Source organism: Crocodylus porosus, unplaced genomic scaffold (assembly GCF_001723895.1).
Source record: "Crocodylus porosus isolate Cpor-Errol unplaced genomic scaffold, CroPor_comp1, whole genome shotgun sequence".
Classification (NCBI taxonomy): Eukaryota; Metazoa; Chordata; order Crocodylia; family Crocodylidae; genus Crocodylus; species Crocodylus porosus.
This window is the reverse complement of record NW_017728911.1, coordinates 4,641,582-4,660,964: the sequence shown is the minus strand read 5'-3', so window position 1 is coordinate 4,660,964 and position 19,383 is coordinate 4,641,582. Positions and strand designations below refer to the sequence as shown.

Genomic DNA, 19,383 nt, shown 5'->3' with positions numbered 1-19,383 from the left:
AAACAGGCTTCATCCCCTGCCCGCTCTGCCAGTCGCATCACTGGCTGCCCATCCTGGCACTTCAAAAAAACCAAAAACAAAGCCGTGCACTAACCAGTTTCTGCCAGGCAGGGGGTAATATCTGCTGCCCCCTTCTGCCCCACTGGGGGGGGCTGTGCCACGAGACCCTGATGACCGCTGTAGCAACTAGTAAGTGTGGGGCTTTTTTTTTAAGAGCCAGGACTCTGGGGCTGGGTAGGGCAGCCATGGGGAGGAGGGGGGATTGGGAGAGCGAGAAGCGGTAGGGGGGTGCTCAGGGGGGCTGGGGGAGGAGCAGGCAGAGAATGGGGCCTGGCAGGGGTCCCTCCATGGTCCCCTCCGACCTCCTCCAGCCCCACCTCCCCTGCCCCCTACCTACCAGCACAGAGTCTGGGTCCAGCTCTCTGCAGCGGTGAGTGGGGACTTCCCGAATTGCCAAAGCTCTCCAAATCTTTTCTGAATTGATTCAGAGGCTTTGAATCAATTCAGAACTTTTTATTGGTTTCCCGATTTAATGGAGATTCAGCTGCCGAATTGGGCTGAATCTCCTCCGAATTGAATGAGCAACTGAACCTTTGCACAGCCTTAGTAGCCTGGTTTTCAGGGGCTTGGGGGGGAAAAACTGTTTCTGTTTGTGTTTGTAGAAGCTGCAGGAGCTTGTCATCAGATAGAGTTTTAAATTTTTATTTCAGCATCTTGGGCTGATTTTTCAGTTTCTAACTACACTTTTGTTTGGGGGGGGTGGCATTTTTTAAATAGAAAAAAAGCCATCGGGTTTCTAACAATGAATTATACTTACCATAACATGGTAACTGCCTAGCATCATTAAACAGTTGTATATCTAGTGGATTTATTTCAGCCAGCCAAATAAATCCACAGCCAGTATATTAAAAGGATTATTTGATCTTTCTCTTCAACTTCCCTTGAGAGAAGAGAGATCTCCAACCTTCCTGAGGACCCATAGGACAGTGGTTCTCAACCTTTTTATACTTAAGGCAGCCCTTGGAAAATGCCAGCTTTTTAGTTTTAACTTTTTCTTGATTACAGAAAAATAATAAAGCAATTCTTCTGTTGCAAAGAACTCAGAGAGGCCACTGACTATCAGAATGTTTTTGATGCTATAGGTTACAACTTAAAATCTATGAGTTATCTTGTGAATTGTGTATAGGTGTTAGCACACCTAATGTAGTGGGGCACCGCACAGCATCCTTAATAGACTCTCATGGCACTTCAAGCTGCTCTAGCACCTTGTTTGAGAATCCTTCTTAAGGGGTTCCTTTATGCAGAGAGCAGCCTCTTTACCAAGAAAGAGGCAGTAAATGGCTGTAAAGAATCTAGGTGCCTTAAACTTAGGAATGAGGTAATAGAAATTTGGGTATCTGTCTTCTATGATGCCTTAGAGAAAAACTGTCATTCACCTTGCCTCCTTTGTTCCCAGGTTTTGAATGATACTTGGGTCTCCTTCCCTTCATGGTCTGAAGATTCCACCTTTGTTAGCTCCAAGAAAACACAATATGAAGAACACATCTACAGATGTGAAGATGAGCGTTTTGAGGTAGATATTCTTCTCCATTTCTTGAAGTTTGGAGTTCTGTGAACTAGTGAGCCATATGGACACAATTACTGCTTAAATGTTGCTGCTTAGAATCTGGTCTTCTGGAGGATAGGTTTTTACATGGCTTCTAATTAAGCCCTACCCACCCTTTCAAATACAAAAAGTAAAATGTGAATGACTTCTGATCAACCGTCTACCTCCTACCCACTGATTTTTAGCTTAATAGCTTTGTCACCACTCTTCTGCTCAGGTCATTGCAAATGAAAGTCTTGACTGTCAGTGTTTTTTACCATTAATGTTTTTTACCATTTACTACCCACATAGTACATAAGAATTTAAGTTTCTGTGTTTAATAATTTGAAAACTGTTGCAGTGGAAGTGTTAAATGATTGACAACTACTTGGAGTGAAAGTCAGTACAGCAATTATTTCTGTGTGCTAAGGTTTGTTGCATCCTTTTGTAGTGTAACTGTCAATTGTGTGCTACCCACACAAAAAATGTCTTTTATTTCCTAAAGGTATCATTTTGATAGTCTTCAACTTCTTGTGGAGAGATGCAGTATTATATAGAAAACATGCAATACAACTAGGTTAGAACAACCAAGTACAGAAATATTAAACCATTGCTTTGAATTTGCCTTGTTTTGAATTCATAGTACTCAAGAATTCCTATCCCTTAAACGTTGGTTTTCATAGAGTAATGTGCCTTATCTTTCAGTTGGATGTTGTCTTGGAGACCAACTTGGCAACAATCAGAGTCCTAGAGGCAATCCAGAAGAAACTCTCTCGCTTGTCTGCTGAGGAGCAAGCTAAATTCCGGTTGGACAACACTTTAGGTGGCACGTCAGAGGTGATCCACCGCAAGGCCCTGCAGAGGATATATGCTGACAAGGCGGCTGACATCATAGATGGGCTGAGAAAGAATCCATCTGTTGCAGTTCCCATTGTGCTGAAAAGGTACTTCCTGCATCCTGGCATACATACTTGTGTTCTAGTAAAGCTCACAACAGGCCAGGCACTATTCAAACTTGTAAGAACATATAGTTTCTGTTTTTCAGGACCTCAGCCTCTTTGGGGCAATCTGCAGAGTGCTGATACTTCTAATGTTATAGTAATTTCATAATGACCAATTAGAAATATGAAAGCAAAAATGACACCAACCACACTGAAAGTGCAAGAACCTTTGCAATCCTGGAGTTGCGTTTTATTCTGATGAGGACAGCTTCTATGAGATCGGCAGGACTGAGTTGGACCCGTAACGCATTTAATCTCTGAAAGTGATCAGGGACTCAAATGATAGTCTGTGTTGGAAGTAGATTTCAAGTCAAAGTTACCAGTTCCTGGTTGGTGAAAGGGTCTAAATACAATATTGAGGGTAGAATCAGGGATGATTAATTGGACCAGTCATAATAGGTGTCTTCAGCTACCTATTTGTCAGAACCTGCGTTGTAAAATTCTTATATTGAAAGTTGCTGACCTGTTGCTTGTAAGCTACAGGTAGAAGCACAGTTTTCTGTGGGAGGAAAAATGTGGTCCATAAAGTTATCCTGAAAACATTGCAGAGATCAATGATGCTAAAGGAATGGAACAGAAGAAAATCTCCAATTCTGGTCAGCCTATTGCAAGAAAGGCATAGTGGTAATAGAACTGGGCTCAGAGATCAGCAAGGAAAGACTGATATGAGATGTGATCACTGGTATTTAAATTATAGGTTTGGGAGGCTATACAAAAGTTGGTTTTACAGAACTGTACAAAAACATGTCCCATGTCCCTGTATCTCTTTTCATGAACAAAGGGCCAGTTAGTGAAAATGAAAGGCAGTATGTCTAAACCTGTTCTCTAGTACCATCTGTGCAGGACTAGCACCCATGTCTCCAACCCTGAATACCAGACTTTCCAAATTTCTCTGGGTTTTATGTTGCATGCTAAAGGACAGTGAGAGTAGAACAGAATAAGAACTAAGCCCCCTAGTGGTTTTGCATGCCACTCGCTTTTGGACATGACATGCCACCGAGTTCCTCTTCCTTTACTGTCCTCAGTGAGTTGGATAAGGAAGTTGTAAAGGAAAACACGTGCACTGAGCTATTCAGTGAAGTAAGTGCTGAATATTCCAACTACAGTAGCTGAAGAGTGTGATCTGTGAGTGAGTATAAAGTAACCTTCATATCTGCTGTCATCCTGGCCATTTCTGGTTTTACACAGCAAGATGCTACAGCACTGTTTTGCTGGAATCACAGTGCTCTGTACTTTTGCTATCTGTTGTACTCTTAATAATTTGGAAGCAAAAATAATACTATTCTTAGCAGGGCAGTAGTAGGTGGTCAGTATTTGTTATAAAAGCATCAAAATGTCCCATTTGCTATTATCATCCTATTGTTTAAACACAGATGATTCCTACTTTGTTACCTCACAAAGTCTACCTATATGTTTATATTTTTGCAGTCTCATATAAAAGAGTGACTCTACTGAGGAGGGATATATTCCAAGAACTAGATATAAGGAAACAAGAGAAAATTGTTATGGGAAGGAACCTCTCAGACACCTGCATGATGGTTGTGGTATAAAAGCTAGATTGAGCCAGTGATACTGTTTTGAAAAGTGATTGCCATGTGAGATGCATCTGTGTGTGCAGACACCTGGAGTGCTCAGTGACCTACATTTTTGCAGAGTTCTAGTCTGTCAGAAAAATATCTTTCACCTAAATGAAAAATGCAGTATTTTAATCCTCAGTGAGGAGAGAGAGAGAGGTTTTTGTTTGGCTCCATATGGGAAGCAGAGGCTATGGAGGATTTTCCTTGTGATTTTTTTTTTTTTTCCTCTTAAATAGGATGAGGATGGTTACAGTGCATGTGTTCTGAGGTGACGGTTGACTGACTTTAATGCTAATCACAGGCTGGGTGACGGTTCAGAGTTGTTTGTAGGTCTGAAGGATCGTGTAAAGGGAATATATGAAGATGAATCAGCAAGAAGCTTGAGAGTTCTGTAGTCCTCAGCATGTGGCTAAATCCTCATGCACTGTGCTTATTTCTAACATGTTTCAAATACCTGGGACTCTTTTGACCAACTGATTATAAGACCGCAGAACTGTTTGTGACTGCTGTATCTCGATTCTGGGCTGTAGAATCCTGGAGTATCAAAGTAAACGTAGAACCTCTCTCAGAACTCTGGTAAAGCTGTATGGAATAGTGAAAGGCTGGGGTGAATGTCCTCTTTAGCCTAGTTAACGAGGTCATACAACCACAGCTTCTGAGAGGTGGTGGTGTTTCAGTGGATAATGGATCTTGGGTGGAAGACTTGTTTTCTTTGTTACCTACTCTGTCCTGGTCCAGCATTCATCAGTATGGTATATGTGCACTTCTTAACTCCTATTTTTGCTATTTTTTGCTGTAAGGTTAAAGATGAAAGAAGAAGAGTGGCGAGAAGCCCAGAGAGGATTCAACAAAGTCTGGCGGGAGCAGAATGAGAAATATTACCTGAAATCATTGGATCACCAGGGCATCAACTTCAAACAGAACGACACCAAGGTCCTGAGGTCAAAGAGTCTCCTCAATGAGATTGAGAGCATCTATGATGAGGTAAGGCAATGATTACCTGATAGTCTCCTTCTTTCAACTGCCTGTGCTCTGAACAGTTACTTTCAACCCTTCTCTACAGACTCAGCTTTTGTTTGCTTGGGGTAGGTAGAGTCGGGCTAAGGATTGTAATGAGAGAAGAAATCTAGCTCCTTGGAAAAGCTTTTCAAAAAGCTTGTGGAAACATGATAAATTGCTTGTATGAAAATGACTCATGCTGTTTGTTTGCACTTTCTACCTCAGAGGCAAGAACAAGCTTCAGAAGACAATGCCGGAGTACCCACAGGCCCGCACCTATCACTGGCCTATGAAGACAAGCAAATCTTGGAGGATGCTGCCTCCCTCATCATCCACCATGTAAAACGGCAGACAGGAATCCAGAAAGAGGACAAATACAAAATCAAGCAGATCATGTATCACTTCATTCCAGACCTGCTGTTTGCTCAGCGAGGTGAGCTCTCAGATGTGGAGGAGGAGGAGGAGGAGGAAATGGATGTGGATGAAGCCACAGGGGCTGCGAAAAAGCACAATGGTGTTGGTGGCAGTCCTCCAAAAACCAAACTGATGTTCAACAACACGACGGCTCAGAAGCTGCGGGGCATGGATGAGGTGTACAACCTCTTCTACGTCAACAACAACTGGTACATATTCATGCGGCTGCATCAGATCCTGTGCTTACGGCTGCTGAGGATTTGCACCCAAGCTGAGCGGCAAATTGAAGAAGAGAACCGGGAAAGGGAGTGGGAGCGGGAAGTGCTAGGCATAAAACGAGACAAGAGTGACAGCCCTGCCATCCAGCTGCGACTAAAGGAGCCCAGTAAGCACACTTCTTGCATAGGTTTGTGGGGGAAGGGATGCTGGGGCAGGAATTATGGTGGTTGTGAAGTTTAAGCAGTCTCCTAGGGCTTTGGAGAATCTGCTAAAACTAAACCCATTGAAGCAGGGATGGCCTCTTGTGTACTTGTACAGCATCTAACGCAGTGGGCCTGAATACCTGTTGAAGCCTCTAGTCACTACTGAAATTCCAAAAGAAGGAATATGTGTAGTAAGGACTTCATTAGAGCCACAGGTTGTTCACACAAGCTATAGCTGTAATGAAGTCATTGCTCTACATATGCTTAATGCTTTTTGAGGAGAGAACCTCCTGTTTTGGAGAGTTACTATAGAAGAGGCCTCAGAGGAGGTCAGCGCAGAGAACTGGTGACAAAATTGTCAGTAACTTTCTTTTAAAAGGAATCATTTTGAATATTTGGCAGTTCTGTTCCTCCTTTGTAGATTGTTCTGGTTGTTCACAGGCTTGTCTGGTCAAACTAAGACTGAGGCCCTAGACATATGGCCCTATCATTCCTAGAAGTCAGAGTAGGCCTGTAGGAACAGCCCTTCCCAGGTGAGTTGGAATATGTTTCATCTTGCGTGCTCTCTCCCTGTAGTGGATATTGATGTCGAGGATTACTACCCAGCTTTTCTGGACATGGTGCGGAATCTGCTAGATGGCAACATGGACTCATCTCAGTATGAGGACTCACTGCGTGAGATGTTCACTATTCATGCCTACATCGCCTTTACCATGGACAAGCTAATCCAAAGCATTGTTAGACAGGTGACCTGTATTATATATTCCTGGGGTACAAAGAGAGTGGGTGGGATTGGACTTTCCTATAAGAGAGGGCATTCTTCATGATTACAGAGAATTTTGAGAATGTTGTATCTACTTAGATGTTTTAAGCTAGGTGAGGGACAGTGGGCATTTCCCCATTTAGCTCTTCAAGGGTTATAACAAAAAGGGTAAGTTACAATGTATTTAAACAGATCAATATTTCAAGGTGTTTACAGGTATATCCTGCCCTTGGGTACCTGTGGTGCTTTATCTGTTCTCTTCAGTTTCTTCAAAGATGCATATATCATTCCTCTGAGCTTGCTTTGCCTTTTCAAAAGAAGTTGATACGCTGAATGTACAAACGAAATATTGCCATTTGTTTAAAAAAAACTTGGAAAGGCAATGCAAAACTTGTATAAAAATAGTTTTGATCTAAAAATGGCTGGTTAGGTCCTGGTTTGGTGAAAATTAAAGTAAAAAACAATTTATCAATGTCTGTTTTGACACAGAATGGATTGAAAAGGCAGCTAATGCTTGATTTTAAACTGGGACCTAATTAGTTAGCACTTGACTTTTTAATTCCTCCAACCAGCCACCTTCAGATGATTAGCAAGCCCTTCCTATTGGGTTACACGCTGCATAACTCTGTGCTCTGCACCTTTCCTTCATATCGGTTATATAAAATGACAACTTGTTAGATGATATTTATAGGGTAATTATTTCATAGTTTCATAGATGTTAGGGTCAGAAGGGACTTATTAGATCGAGTCTGACCCCCTGTTCTGGGCAGGAATGGGTACTGGGATCAGGTGACTCCAGCCAAGTGTCTGTCCAATCTCCTTTTAAACACCTCCAAGGAAGGGGATAGCACCACCTCCCTTGGAAGCTTATTCCATATTTTGACAACCCTCACTATAAAGAATTTTTTCCTGATGTCCAGTCTGAATTTGCTCTCTTCCAGTTTGTGGCCATTATTTCTAGTTACCCAACAGGCACCCTGGTAAACATTGTATCCCCTATTTCTTGCTGCTGTTCTCCCCCCGCCCCCCCGATGAGTTTGTAGGTGGCCATGAAATCACCTCTCGGCCTCCTCTTGCGGAGGCTGAAGAGATTCAGGTCTTCCAATTGGTCCACATAAGGTTTTTTCTGTAAGCCTTAACCAGATGAATGGCCCTCCTCTGAACCCACTCCAGGCCATCCATATCCCTCCTGAAGCGTGGCGCCCAAAACGGAAGGCAGTACTCCAGCTACGGCCTAACCAATGCCACATAAAGGGGAAGTATCACCTCCCTAGACCTGTTTGTGATGCACCTACTTATGCATGACAGGGTGCGGTTAGCTTTACTTGTTACCTCCTCATACTGGTAAGTCGTGTTCATTTTGGAGTCAACTACGACTCTGAGATCCCTTTCCACAGTTGTGCTACTTAGTGGTACCTTGCAGGCTGTAGGATTATTGATGATTCTTCCTCCCCAGGTGCAACACATGACACTTGTCCTTGTTAAACAGCATCCTATTCTGTTCAGCCATTCCCCAGCCTGTCCAAATCAGCCTGGATTCGCTCCCTGCCATCTAGTTTGTACCTCCCCCATAGCAACTTTCTAGTACTTATTTTAAAGGACACATTCCTAATAGCTGTAGTGATTACTACACAGTAGAAAAAGGTTAGTAAGTCTATAACTTTGTCCTGTTTTGTTGGATATTTTAGCTAAAAACTCTGAGCAAACAGTAGTCCAAAGTAGGAATTAAGCGTGTGCTTTCCTGTTATATATGCTGATGAACATGTGGAATCCTTCAGCCAGTACAGGATTGCATAGTGTGTAGGGTGGAAAATCTGCAAATGACTGTCACCGCATGTTTCAGGAGATCCAACGTGGCTTCCCACATGTCATTTGTGACTCTAGAGTATTTACATATAAAAGTCTGCTTACAAAAATGCAGAAAAATGAAGTGATGAAAGTTCAGCTCTGTTTATTAGTTTCCTTTGATGTCAGACTTTAAAACTTTTATGTATGGTATCAATTAAAAAATATTCTTAGTGTTCTATTTTCTTCTAAACCCTGACTGTGAAAGACAGGGCATCCAGACTATAAATTATGTGAGGCCTCCCCCACACCCGTGTGGGAGTTTGGTGGTAGGCAGTGTACCAAATCCAGAGGCATTTGTTGTCCGGTATTTTTAAAACTCTTTTCCCTAATAGTCTTCCATGTTTTTCATATTCACAGCTCCAGCACATAGTTAGTGATGAGATCTGTGTGCAGGTGACAGATCTTTACCTGTCTGAGAATAACAATGGAGCTACTGGAGGTCTGCTGACCACACAATCCTCTCGCACCCTTTTGGAGGCTACATACCAACGCAAAGCAGAGCAGCTTATGTCTGATGAGAACTGTTTCAAGGTAAGAATTACTATGACCTTCAGTGTCTTCACTGATTCATAGGGGAGGAATCCCTGATAGGTGTCATAAGAAAGGAGTGGTGATTACAATGTCCTCATAAGAAAGGAGCAAAGGATCCAAATATCCCAAAGACCTATGGACATTTGCCTTCTCTGAAGTTCTTGTAGAATGTTACAGGGAAATCTTTGTGGCCCATTATAGATTGTTACAACTTCAGAGAATCTCCTTAGAGAGGTACTAGTAACTGTTTTACACATGTAGTTAACTTGTGAAATTTATTGCCACACAAGGTGGTAGAGGCAGATAGCAGCCAGCTTCAAAAAGGGACTAGATAGATTCATTGATAGCTGTGAATGGAACAGTTGCTGATGTTTCCTTTGGCATGTCTAAACCAGTAATGGTGGACACCAGGGAGGGTAACGGATAGAGGATAGATCACTCTAGATCTGTCTGGTACGTTGCTTTCCCGTTAGCAACCACTTATGCTTCTGACAGAGACGAGGATACTGGGCTAGATGGACCGTTGTTCTGACCCACTATGGCACTATTTATTCAATCCTTGGTAGGACCTGTGTTAATGCAAACAAATAGTGTAGAACTTGCACACAGAGACAGTATTAACACTTCCTATAGGATTTTTTTTTAGAACCAAGACCCTTAAAAGACAGATTGAGGACAAATATGGATCCTGAATAAAACAGAATTTTCCTTGTATTTCACGGTACCTCAGTCTCACACCGATGTATCATTTTTGCTATGATTTTAATCTTTTTCTGGGTCAGAAAAGCTTTCCAATTTTTTTCTCTACCTCACCCTTTGTAGCATGGAATCTCTGGCTATTATGTACTAACTATGCACTACATTTTTATTTGCTGACTGCACTAAATATATCTGATGCATCATTTTAAAAATCCATACTTCTCATTACTGTGAACTAGGAAATGGTCAGAGCCACCCTTAGCTAGTAAAATTAATTGATCAAGGCTTCTGTTATTTTGGACTATCTCTTGCTCTTACTGAGAGCTTCAAAATAAGCTAAGAGGTAAAGAATTAAAACTACAGGGCTTGATTGGATAGTAATATGCCTTCTAAAAGCTGTCTAACATAATGGTCTGCCTGTATAAGCTTCCTAATTTGAAACTAATGTTAATGGTTGAGCTGAGTGAATTTTTGTATTGAATTGCCAGTACCAAAATGAAGCAGCTTTCTTGCCTGCCTTTTATTGCAGCTATTAAGTTTTCCTTGTAAATCACTCTGTGTCATGGTGCTCTGGCTATAGCAGCTCTCTTTTGCTGGTATACATAGAAAATGTCTTTATCCTTATGTTCTTGTTTTTACCTGCTCTTAGATGGGCCCCTTAGCAAGCTGGAACTTCTCTGCTCATCAGATCTGCTTCTACATTTCTGTATTCTGGTTGTGTAACTCATGGCGAACATTCTCTTTGCCTCCCATCCTGCTAGAGCTTTGGTGTTATGTCGGATCATTACATGAAATTAATTTTTAATTTCTTTCTCTCTCTCTCATTCTGACTGGGAAGGAGGTTGTTTGAAGGTCTCTAAATTCCATTTGGTATTTTGCTTTTTAGCTCATGTTCATTCAGAGTAGAGGTCAAGTCCAGTTAACCATTGAGCTTCTGGACACAGAAGAAGAGAACTCGGATGACCCTGTGGAGGCGGAGGTAAGAGAGGCAGAGGTAAGAACAGATTCTTCAGAGTTTTGGCTGCTTCTGGAAATGCTTTTATACTGTACTCTGATTTATATGTATATTGGATATGTGAATAATTTGCTTACCTACATAATGCTGACTTTTTTTGTTTATTGCTTATATTGCAACAAATGAAACATCTGAATATGTTTAGTGCATAAACTGTGCTTGCTGCATAGGAACTCCTAAGCCCCACTAACTAGTTTGTGCTCCACTTTAACTGCATTGCTGGTGACATGGAAGTTTAACAAACAGTTAATTTCAAAGCTCTTCAAGTAACTTTGGACTGTCTAGACCTTGTCATTGTCAAGGCTGTTATTAGAGGCCTTGTAAGGCACTGGTGAGAAATAAGGTAATGTGCCTTAATGAAGTGCAGATAGTTCAATAAAAGTTATTATGGTTCATGAACGTTGTTTACATTCAATTTGGGTATATGCTTAGCCTTTGCAGTCCTGAAGTTGTATATCTAAATAGTGTACTGTATTGGGTGAGCTGTCAGATGTTCCAGATGCCATGGGCGTGTGACCTGCCTCTTGCCAAACAGAAGTGTCCTCTAAGACCAAGAACTCCAGACATTTGGGCTAAAAAGTACTTACTAGCTTATTTTTAAAATGGATAACTAAAATAGTAAATGTCTGTATTATGCCTTGCAGGGATGCTAAGTCGGGTGGGGGTGGAACACATGAAGTCTTCAAAGATTTGTAGCATAACCTTTTTCAGGTTTCAGTTTCAGTGCCTCAGTTTAGAAGGTGTTAGCTAATTGCATGTTCTGTCTCCCTCTTTCAGCGCTGGTCAGATTATGTAGAGCGGTACGTCAACTCTGATTCTACCTCCCCTGAGCTTCGGGAACACCTGGCACAGAAGCCAGTCTTCCTGCCGAGGTAAGTGAGCTAGCTATGGCTGTGAACCCTAATATGGGCCACAAGTCCCCATGACAGTAAAGGGAGGAGAAATCTTCCTTGATCAGCGATAAATATTTCAGTCTTTTGTGCGTTAGTACTACACCACTTTAGAATCCAATAGCCCTGGCAGTGCTGGGTAGAGGTATTGGCCTGCTGTTCATTTCAAAACCCTGCAAGTCCACCCTGGGCTCCTGCTCTCCAGTGACTTAGAGATGGCATAGTCTGCAAATAGCAGGGAGCTGAGAGGTGTTGGGGAATCACCAACCCTTTCTTGGCAGTCTTGCCTTGGCTTACAGTAGCCCTCCACTGGACCACAGAAGGTGCTGAGTCAGTGCATTTCATGTGCAGGGAGATGGCTATAAAGTAGCCTTGACAGACTTTCAGTTTCTGTAAGAAGGGGGACGAGCAGGCTGACTCGTAGGCACATACGCCTAAATAGTTGTGGCAGTTCCTCCCCAAGCTATAGTTTGTGTTATTTAAAGGGTGGGTGCAGAACTACTTTACCACCCCCAGATACATCCAGCCTAGTTGTAGAGGGAAAGCACTAATTCCAGGTGGGATTCTCTGGTTTACAGGAATCTGAGGCGGATCCGTAAGTGTCAGCGTGGTCGGGAGCAGCAGGAGAAGGAAGGGAAGGAGGGAAACAGTAAGAAGTCCATGGAGAATGTGGAAAGCTTGGACAAGCTGGAGTGTAAATTCAAACTGAACTCCTATAAGATGGTGTACGTGATCAAATCGGAGGATTACATGTACAGGAGGACCGCTCTGCTGCGTGCTCAGCAGGTAGGAAGAAGCCAAAAGAATGAGAAGAGCAGCCAGTGTTTTTTTTTTTCCCCCTGGAACTTTTGCTCTCAAAAGGCAGCTGGCAAGACTCAGATAAAGTGTCCACTGGGCTCTTGTTCTGTGCCATGTAGCAGTCTGTCCCCATGAGGATTATACACTATTGGTTTAGTCTTCCTAGGGGGCTGTAAAGATTCTCTGAATATCTTTGAGATGTAACCCTTATGCTATTCTCCTATCTCTCAACACCCTCCTTTCTCCAGATAGATATAATTCATAGGGAAGTTGTTAGGGGCCTTAGCTTTCAGGTTCCTTGCTTAGGGGCACCTTCCATAGGTTACTTCCTTTTTTATTTTTTTATTTTTAGGGAGGGTTTGTTTTGTGACCACTTAATCACTAGTAAGAGCACATGATCTCTAGGGCTTCCCCAAAGAGGGAGCATACAGAGTGCAATGAATTCAAGTGCCTCTGTTCTGACTCAGCTCCCCCCAACCACATCCACTGTCTCATCCTCATAGTCACTGAGAGCAGGAGTCCTAGGGTTGCTGCCACATAAAAGTGCACTGCAAAGGTATATGCACACTGCTCCAACATGCTGGATTTGTGGCAAGGATAGATGAAGTGAGGTCACAATTACAGAACATCCAATGTGTGTGTTCCGGTCTCAGAAATTCATAGGCCAACAGAATAGCCAGACTATGGCAACATGTATAGGAGTTTCTAGGAATGACCCATTTTTAAATGAGAGTTGCACTTCCCAGTAATCCTTTATTAAATTACTCAGCAGGGCTGTGGGTTTTTTGTTCAGTCCAAAACTAAACTTTGGATGTGGGGTGTGAAGAGTTCAAACTTTTCAGCCCCTCATAAGCTATGAGAGGTTGACAGGAGGCTACTTCTCTTCTTCTCCTGTAATGTACTAAATTATAAATATTTGACTTCACCTTGCTTCTTCACTGAGACTGTAACACATCAAAGGCTAAAGACAATTGGTTTAGTGTTCCAATTTTTTTAAAGTTAGATCTGGTTAAAATTGTTGATTTCCCATCACGTTAGAATATTTATATCAGGGTAGATAAAATGGATAAGTTAATAATCCTTTTTTTTTTTTACATTTAACTTTAAATGAAAACTGTATTAGAAGACGCATCTACTTAAAAATGTAATTTTAGTCCTAAACACAGGTTCTGTCAAAATGATGACAGCACTTAAAACATTAAGTAATATGTGTCGGCTGCAGAATTTTTAGAGTCTAACTACTGATGTGGTAGAAGTCCCTGGCTAAGCACCTGGAACCAGAATCTGTTGAAGTGCTGAACCAGCTTGTGTCAGCAGTACCCTTTTCTGCTGGAGCAGAGAGAATATTTCCTTCATTGTAATTTTTTCACCCAGTTCAATTCAATGACTAGCTCATTCAAAGCAGAGAAATCAGTTGGGAACTGAAAAAGCAGGAAGGCTTGTTTTCCTCTTCCAATCTATGAATAAAAATGAGGTGTGAAAGGATGAGATCTGAAGAACATGGTGACCAGGAACAATCGGTTCAGTTCACTAACTGCAGATAATACTTTCCTTGTTTAACAGATTGGTTCAAAATACGAAGCAAGTTTTGAGACACGTTTCTTATGTATCCAGTATCTTTATGGTCATTTTGGTTGTCTGACAAACACTTTAAAATGCTGCTTTCATGCATAGTTATTACAATTCCATCCAAATTCTTTTCAAAACAGATTGGAAGTAAAAATAGTATCTAGTAAATAAGAAATGTCATTTGTTGTTTTCAGTATCATTAAAAAATGTGAGACTCAGAATGTATATGAAACAGCTTTATTTTATAAAAGTAGCATTTGAAGGTAGTTTTCTTTTTCCTAACCAGGATAAAATGTATACTAATTTTCAGTTCAAAGTTCTAATTAATCACAAAACCTACTAGCTGTAATAGCTGCTAGACATTGAAAATTATTCTTTCTTAGGAAAATAACTTAAAAAAAAAAATACAGGTGAAAATTATGATTTAAATAAAGGTTCCCTGCTTGTTGATTTTTAAAATGAGTGACGTCCATCTTACTGATTCTAAATCAGTCCATCCTGGTTTCTATAATTTTTTTTTATCAACGTTCTTATTTTAAGGAAGACCACCGTTTTGCCTCATTTGACATTTATTAAACAGAAATTACATGAAAAGCTTAGCATTGGACATGGTTAGGGAAGTAGGATCTAAGTGCTCATATTAGAAAACTGACAACAAAAATAATCTTTAGAGTTAATTCTACCTAATATTTGGTATAATTTATTTTCCACTGTCTTTGTTCATAGATCTGAACCTTTAATTGGGTGGTCTAGCTATTCCAGAAAATATGTAGAAAATACCAAGTGGCAGAGTTGTGTAGCAGTTTTATAAACATTGTGGAATTTAGTCTTCCTGGCTTTAGCTTTCACCAGTGCTTGACTTTTTAGACCTAGATTAGGCTTTTTTCTCTTCCATTGATAAAGAGGGCTGTGTCTGGAAGCCATCAGCACTATCTTCTTTAACCACCAAGGAACAGTGTGTGCATTCCAAGTTTCCCCCAGAGAGAAAAGAGCTCCCTAAGTCCTTTAGCCCAGGAAGTTGCTGTAGTTCACTCTAAGCATGTAATGATCTGTAGCCTTTTCTTAATGTCTCTTTCAATTTCTTTAGTCCCATGAAAGAGTGAGCAAGCGGCTGCACCAGAGATTCCAGGCCTGGGTGGACAAATGGACCAAGGAACATGTGACCCGTGAAATGGCAGCTGAAACAAACAAGTGGCTAATGGGAGAAGGGTTGGAAGGCTTGGTGCCATGTACCACCACCTGTGATACAGAGACCCTGCACTTTGTGAGCATTAACAAGTACCGCGTCAAATACGGCACAATATTCAAGACACCATAAGCTCCCTGGGCTAGGGAAGATCACAGAGTGTGAGTGTGTGTGTGTGCGCGCATCAAGGAAATGAGGAAGATGCCTTTCTCCCTTCACTGTGTATCTCCGTAACATGGCTACTTGACTAGTGCGCAGCTGGTACAACCTGTCACCAGCAGGATTCTCTTTAGGAATGTGGATCCCTACAAACGTGCTGGAACTGTTACCCACAGGCCTTTGACTTCAGCATGCACTGTGGAGAGAAGGACCCTTCTTGGAACTGAGCAATCCTAGAGAAACACAACTAGCTTGTACACACCAGCAGTGTTGAGACCTGATTTCTCCAATGGCTTGAATGTCAAGGGAAGAAAACGGGATACCATCCATATCCTGATCGGATCAGTGCATTTAAGTTACATGCTCAGAAGTGTCATGAAACCCAGAGGTGCCTGTCGCAACTGGATTTTCCTGTTACGCTGCAGCAGGTTTGCTAGGATCTCACGCAGGGTCATCACCCCTGCAATCCAGCTGCCAAAAGCCACCTCATGGAGCTACCACTTGCCGCCTCCTTCACCTTCCCTCTACTCCTTCCCATGCTGGACTCCTGACTTAACCAGTTCAGATTGGTCTGTCCTTTCTAGTGCCAGTGGAACTGTTTTTGTACCTGCTTGTTTACTAGTCTCTCCTAGTGCCATGCACCAGCTGTTCACACACATGTATACACACACGAGAGAAACAACACAATTTTAACATGTTCCCCTTCCTTTTTTGTAAATAAATGTACATATTGTCAATTTTTTTTGTTTTTTATTAAAGAAAGTATGCTTGATGTGCTAGCATAACTGTACTAGCTTCTTGTGTACCATAGTACCAGGTGGCTTGAGACTTAGTACCTACAGACAGACCTATGAAGACATTTATTACACTTTTTACCAAAGGGAGTTATCATTGTAGTGCTTTTGTGTGAAAACTTTTTTCTTTTCTTTTTTTGTAAATAAAAATACATCTTTGTTCTTACTTGAGGAAGACAACTCGCTCACCCACAGCCCTGTTCCTGTTCTGAAAGGCACCATGCAGCATGCAGTTTGTGCGGGTGGGAGGGCATGAGAGAGGGAGATATTTGACCACTTTTATTATTGGCTTTACAATCTGAAGGGAAAAAGCAGAAGCAACGTGTGTGGCTCGTGGATGATGTGACCAGGTAATAAGCAGCCTGTTAAGATATATAAATATATATTATATAACTTTTAATTTTTTAAATTTTTTTTCTGGTGGGTAATTTTTATCCACCTTGTCTTCCAGCTCCAAGGATCTTCACTTTTGGGAAGTGTTACTGAGCTACTTAGCTGGGATTGATTGTGCTTATGTATTTTTCCCTCTCAGTATTAGAGAAAAACATCCTAAGTACCAAACCAGTATTTGATAAAGCTGCTTTGTGTGTGAGTGTGCGTGTGTACGAGAGAAGGGCATATGGGTGGGCTTTTTGGTGCATTTCACTAGTGAAATCCTCAAATGGGATATATATTTTTTTAAGTATAGAAGTTTAGTGCTGGCAGATATTTAAACAGTGGACGAATCAGATTTTAAAAGAAGTCAGCATGGACTTTGTAAGCCACGACAGACACAGCTGCACTGTCTCGCCTCCTCGGAGAAAGTGTCCTTTCCTTGCACAAAGTGATGCTGCCAGGAGTTGTAGTGCCCAGACTGCTTCCACCCTCCCAGCTGCAGAGCCACAAAAGCAGCTTTGCACTTTTCAGAAGTCTACTTATTAAATCTGCACGGGGATTTTGAGACGGATGCTTGTCTCCTCTGGAAACTGAGTTCTTTCCTCGGGCAGAGAGATGGAGAGGAGCAGGGTGCAAAAGGTTTGGAGAAGGGGAATACCTCCAAATCTTGAAGCCTGTTGGGGAGCAGAAAGGCAAAAGTGCATGGCCTAGAGGGGTCACTAGTCATTGGCAGCCAATGTACGGAGAGTGGTTCCAGCCACGGTGATGAATGGAAGCCTCCTATGGAGAGAGGAAAAGAGAGTAAAGAGCCCACCAGGGAGTATTCAGAGTTTGCCAGCAATAAGTTACCTGTCCAGTTTCTCCTCCTTTCACTGTATTCAGATAGGAAGGGGGGTTCTCTTGTGTCCTCTTCCATTTCAAAGGTTTGACACATGCTCCTCACCCTACCTCCCCCACCCTTGGGTGTTTCTTTTCTATGTATGTTAAAGCTGATCTGGAAGTGGAAGTCTGGATGACTTTTGCCAGCTTGGAAGTAACAGCTGCTGCTGCTTTGTGGGTGTGTTGTCCCAAGAGTCTGTGCCTGCATGTCATTTGAGCGGAATGGGGTTAACATGGCGGGATTCCTGCTGTCAAAGGTGCCCAGGAGAAAAAACCAACCAACCAACCATGGGGAGTCGTCATCCTCCTGCAGCAGGGTTTTCACAAATGGCTTTCATCCCTCCCGATGTCTGACATCCGAGCTCCAAGCTCCAATCCCAGCCTGTACAATAGCAAAGATTTCTTTTTATTTTAAATTGCTTTTTGTATTCTGTAATGTGATCCTTGGCCACCTATCCATGTGATGATTTCTATACAAATGTTGTAAACTTGACTGTAGTGCAGTATTTCCATTAAAATATCAGGGCTAATCATTGTGTACAGATTGTTCTTCCTTCCTGATCCTACACAATGAAATGTCAACACGCTCCTCAGGGAAAGGGGGCAAAGGGAAGAGACGGTTTGCAGAACTGCCTCTTTAGGACCAGCAGTTGAGAGAATTGGATGTACATTTGGAGTGCAGATGATCAGTGTCAGGCAATAGATGTTTTACTTGTTAGGATATTGTATCTGGATTCCCTGTGCTGATTTTTAAGCAATCTCCATCTTCTTTCTGGAAATTAAATGCTTTAATGTCACAGCACTTGCAACACTGTGGTGTCTAGAGACAGTGAGTTCTTATACTTTACCCTCCCACAGAGTTGTGGGGAATTCATAGTGAATTTTGGCTTTGACCCAACCAGGATGTCATTAGTCATACAAGTTTCAAGCAGTACTCAAGCTGTTGAGGTGGGGGGAGCAGTATTGTTGTATCCTTGGTAGCTCTAGGAAATTGGGTAATACCATATAACCATCAGGAGGAAATGTCAACAAGAATTGTGATCTCAGGCTGTAAGTATTATAAGAGCATGCTATCCTAGTATATTGTACCATTAAAGCACTCCTAGTTCCTATTCCAGCAAAGCTGCACTTCGTACAAGTATAGCTAAACTACCTCAGTGAGCAAAGCCAGTTCTTCTAAACTATAAGGGAATTCATCTGATAAATCTACATCTGTCAAGGAACTGCAGCCTTGACTGATAGTTATGTTGGAAGTGGTCTGTAGTGTAGACCTGGCCTTGATTTCCTGCAAGTAGCTTAGCTATTAAATAAGGAAGCTTTGGTTCCCTAGCTTGGTGCTCACACCTGCATCCAATGCTTCCAAATGTGGGTCTTTCACATAAACACTGAATATTTTTAGTCCAAATGGGAATGTATGATTCAGTAGTTTCTGGGACAGTTCTGTAGCTCTTACTCTTCATATATTGTGCTGTTTGAAGCCCAGCATAGTAAATACTATACTTGACTTATACACAAGGCTACCAAGAAAGCCCAGCATGTAGTGTACAAGAGTATTTTAATAAGCCTTTATTTTCATTAACAATGACTGGAGAAGAATGAATATGGCAATGAAGCTATTTAGTGGGTTATTTTAGAGGCTGATGGATTTTCTGGATGGCAACAGTGGGTGTCAGGCTTCCTTTGAAAGGTCTTGCTTCACCTCTTTTGTACTATGAATTTTACCTTTGCTTGCTGGCACCCAAAATCCTTGTCTATGGAAGCGTGGTCTGCCCAGGGTTCCCTTCAATGGAGCCATTCATCCAACTCCAGTTACTGGGACTTGGAAGCTGTTGTAGAGTCTCCAGGCCTGCCTCTCCTGGGACAGTATCCTGACGGCGCA

At 41.9% G+C, this 19,383-nt stretch overlaps 1 protein-coding gene across 4 annotated transcripts in view; it reads left to right on the top strand.

Annotated features, from left to right (window-relative positions):
- The window catches only part of SIN3A (SIN3 transcription regulator family member A), a 43,589-nt gene extending 25,811 nt beyond the window's left edge, over positions 1 to 17,778 (top strand). For 2 of the 4 annotated variants that reach the window (XM_019533334.1, XM_019533333.1), the window contains 10 exons: positions 1,457 to 1,573; positions 2,291 to 2,529; positions 4,964 to 5,147; positions 5,388 to 5,961; positions 6,575 to 6,744; positions 8,967 to 9,140; positions 10,726 to 10,833; positions 11,632 to 11,726; positions 12,323 to 12,530; positions 15,199 to 17,778. In XM_019533334.1, coding sequence (XP_019388879.1) covers positions 1,457 to 1,573; positions 2,291 to 2,529; positions 4,964 to 5,147; positions 5,388 to 5,961; positions 6,575 to 6,744; positions 8,967 to 9,140; positions 10,726 to 10,833; positions 11,632 to 11,726; positions 12,323 to 12,530; positions 15,199 to 15,429 — 2,100 coding nt within the window. In that variant the 3' untranslated portion in view covers positions 15,430 to 17,778. The remainder of the gene's footprint in view (positions 1 to 1,456; positions 1,574 to 2,290; positions 2,530 to 4,963; positions 5,148 to 5,387; positions 5,962 to 6,574; positions 6,745 to 8,966; positions 9,141 to 10,725; positions 10,834 to 11,631; positions 11,727 to 12,322; positions 12,531 to 15,198) is intronic. The other 2 variants (XM_019533335.1, XM_019533336.1) reach the window with 2 other exon arrangements.
- The last annotated feature ends 1,605 nt before the right edge of the window (positions 17,779 to 19,383 follow it).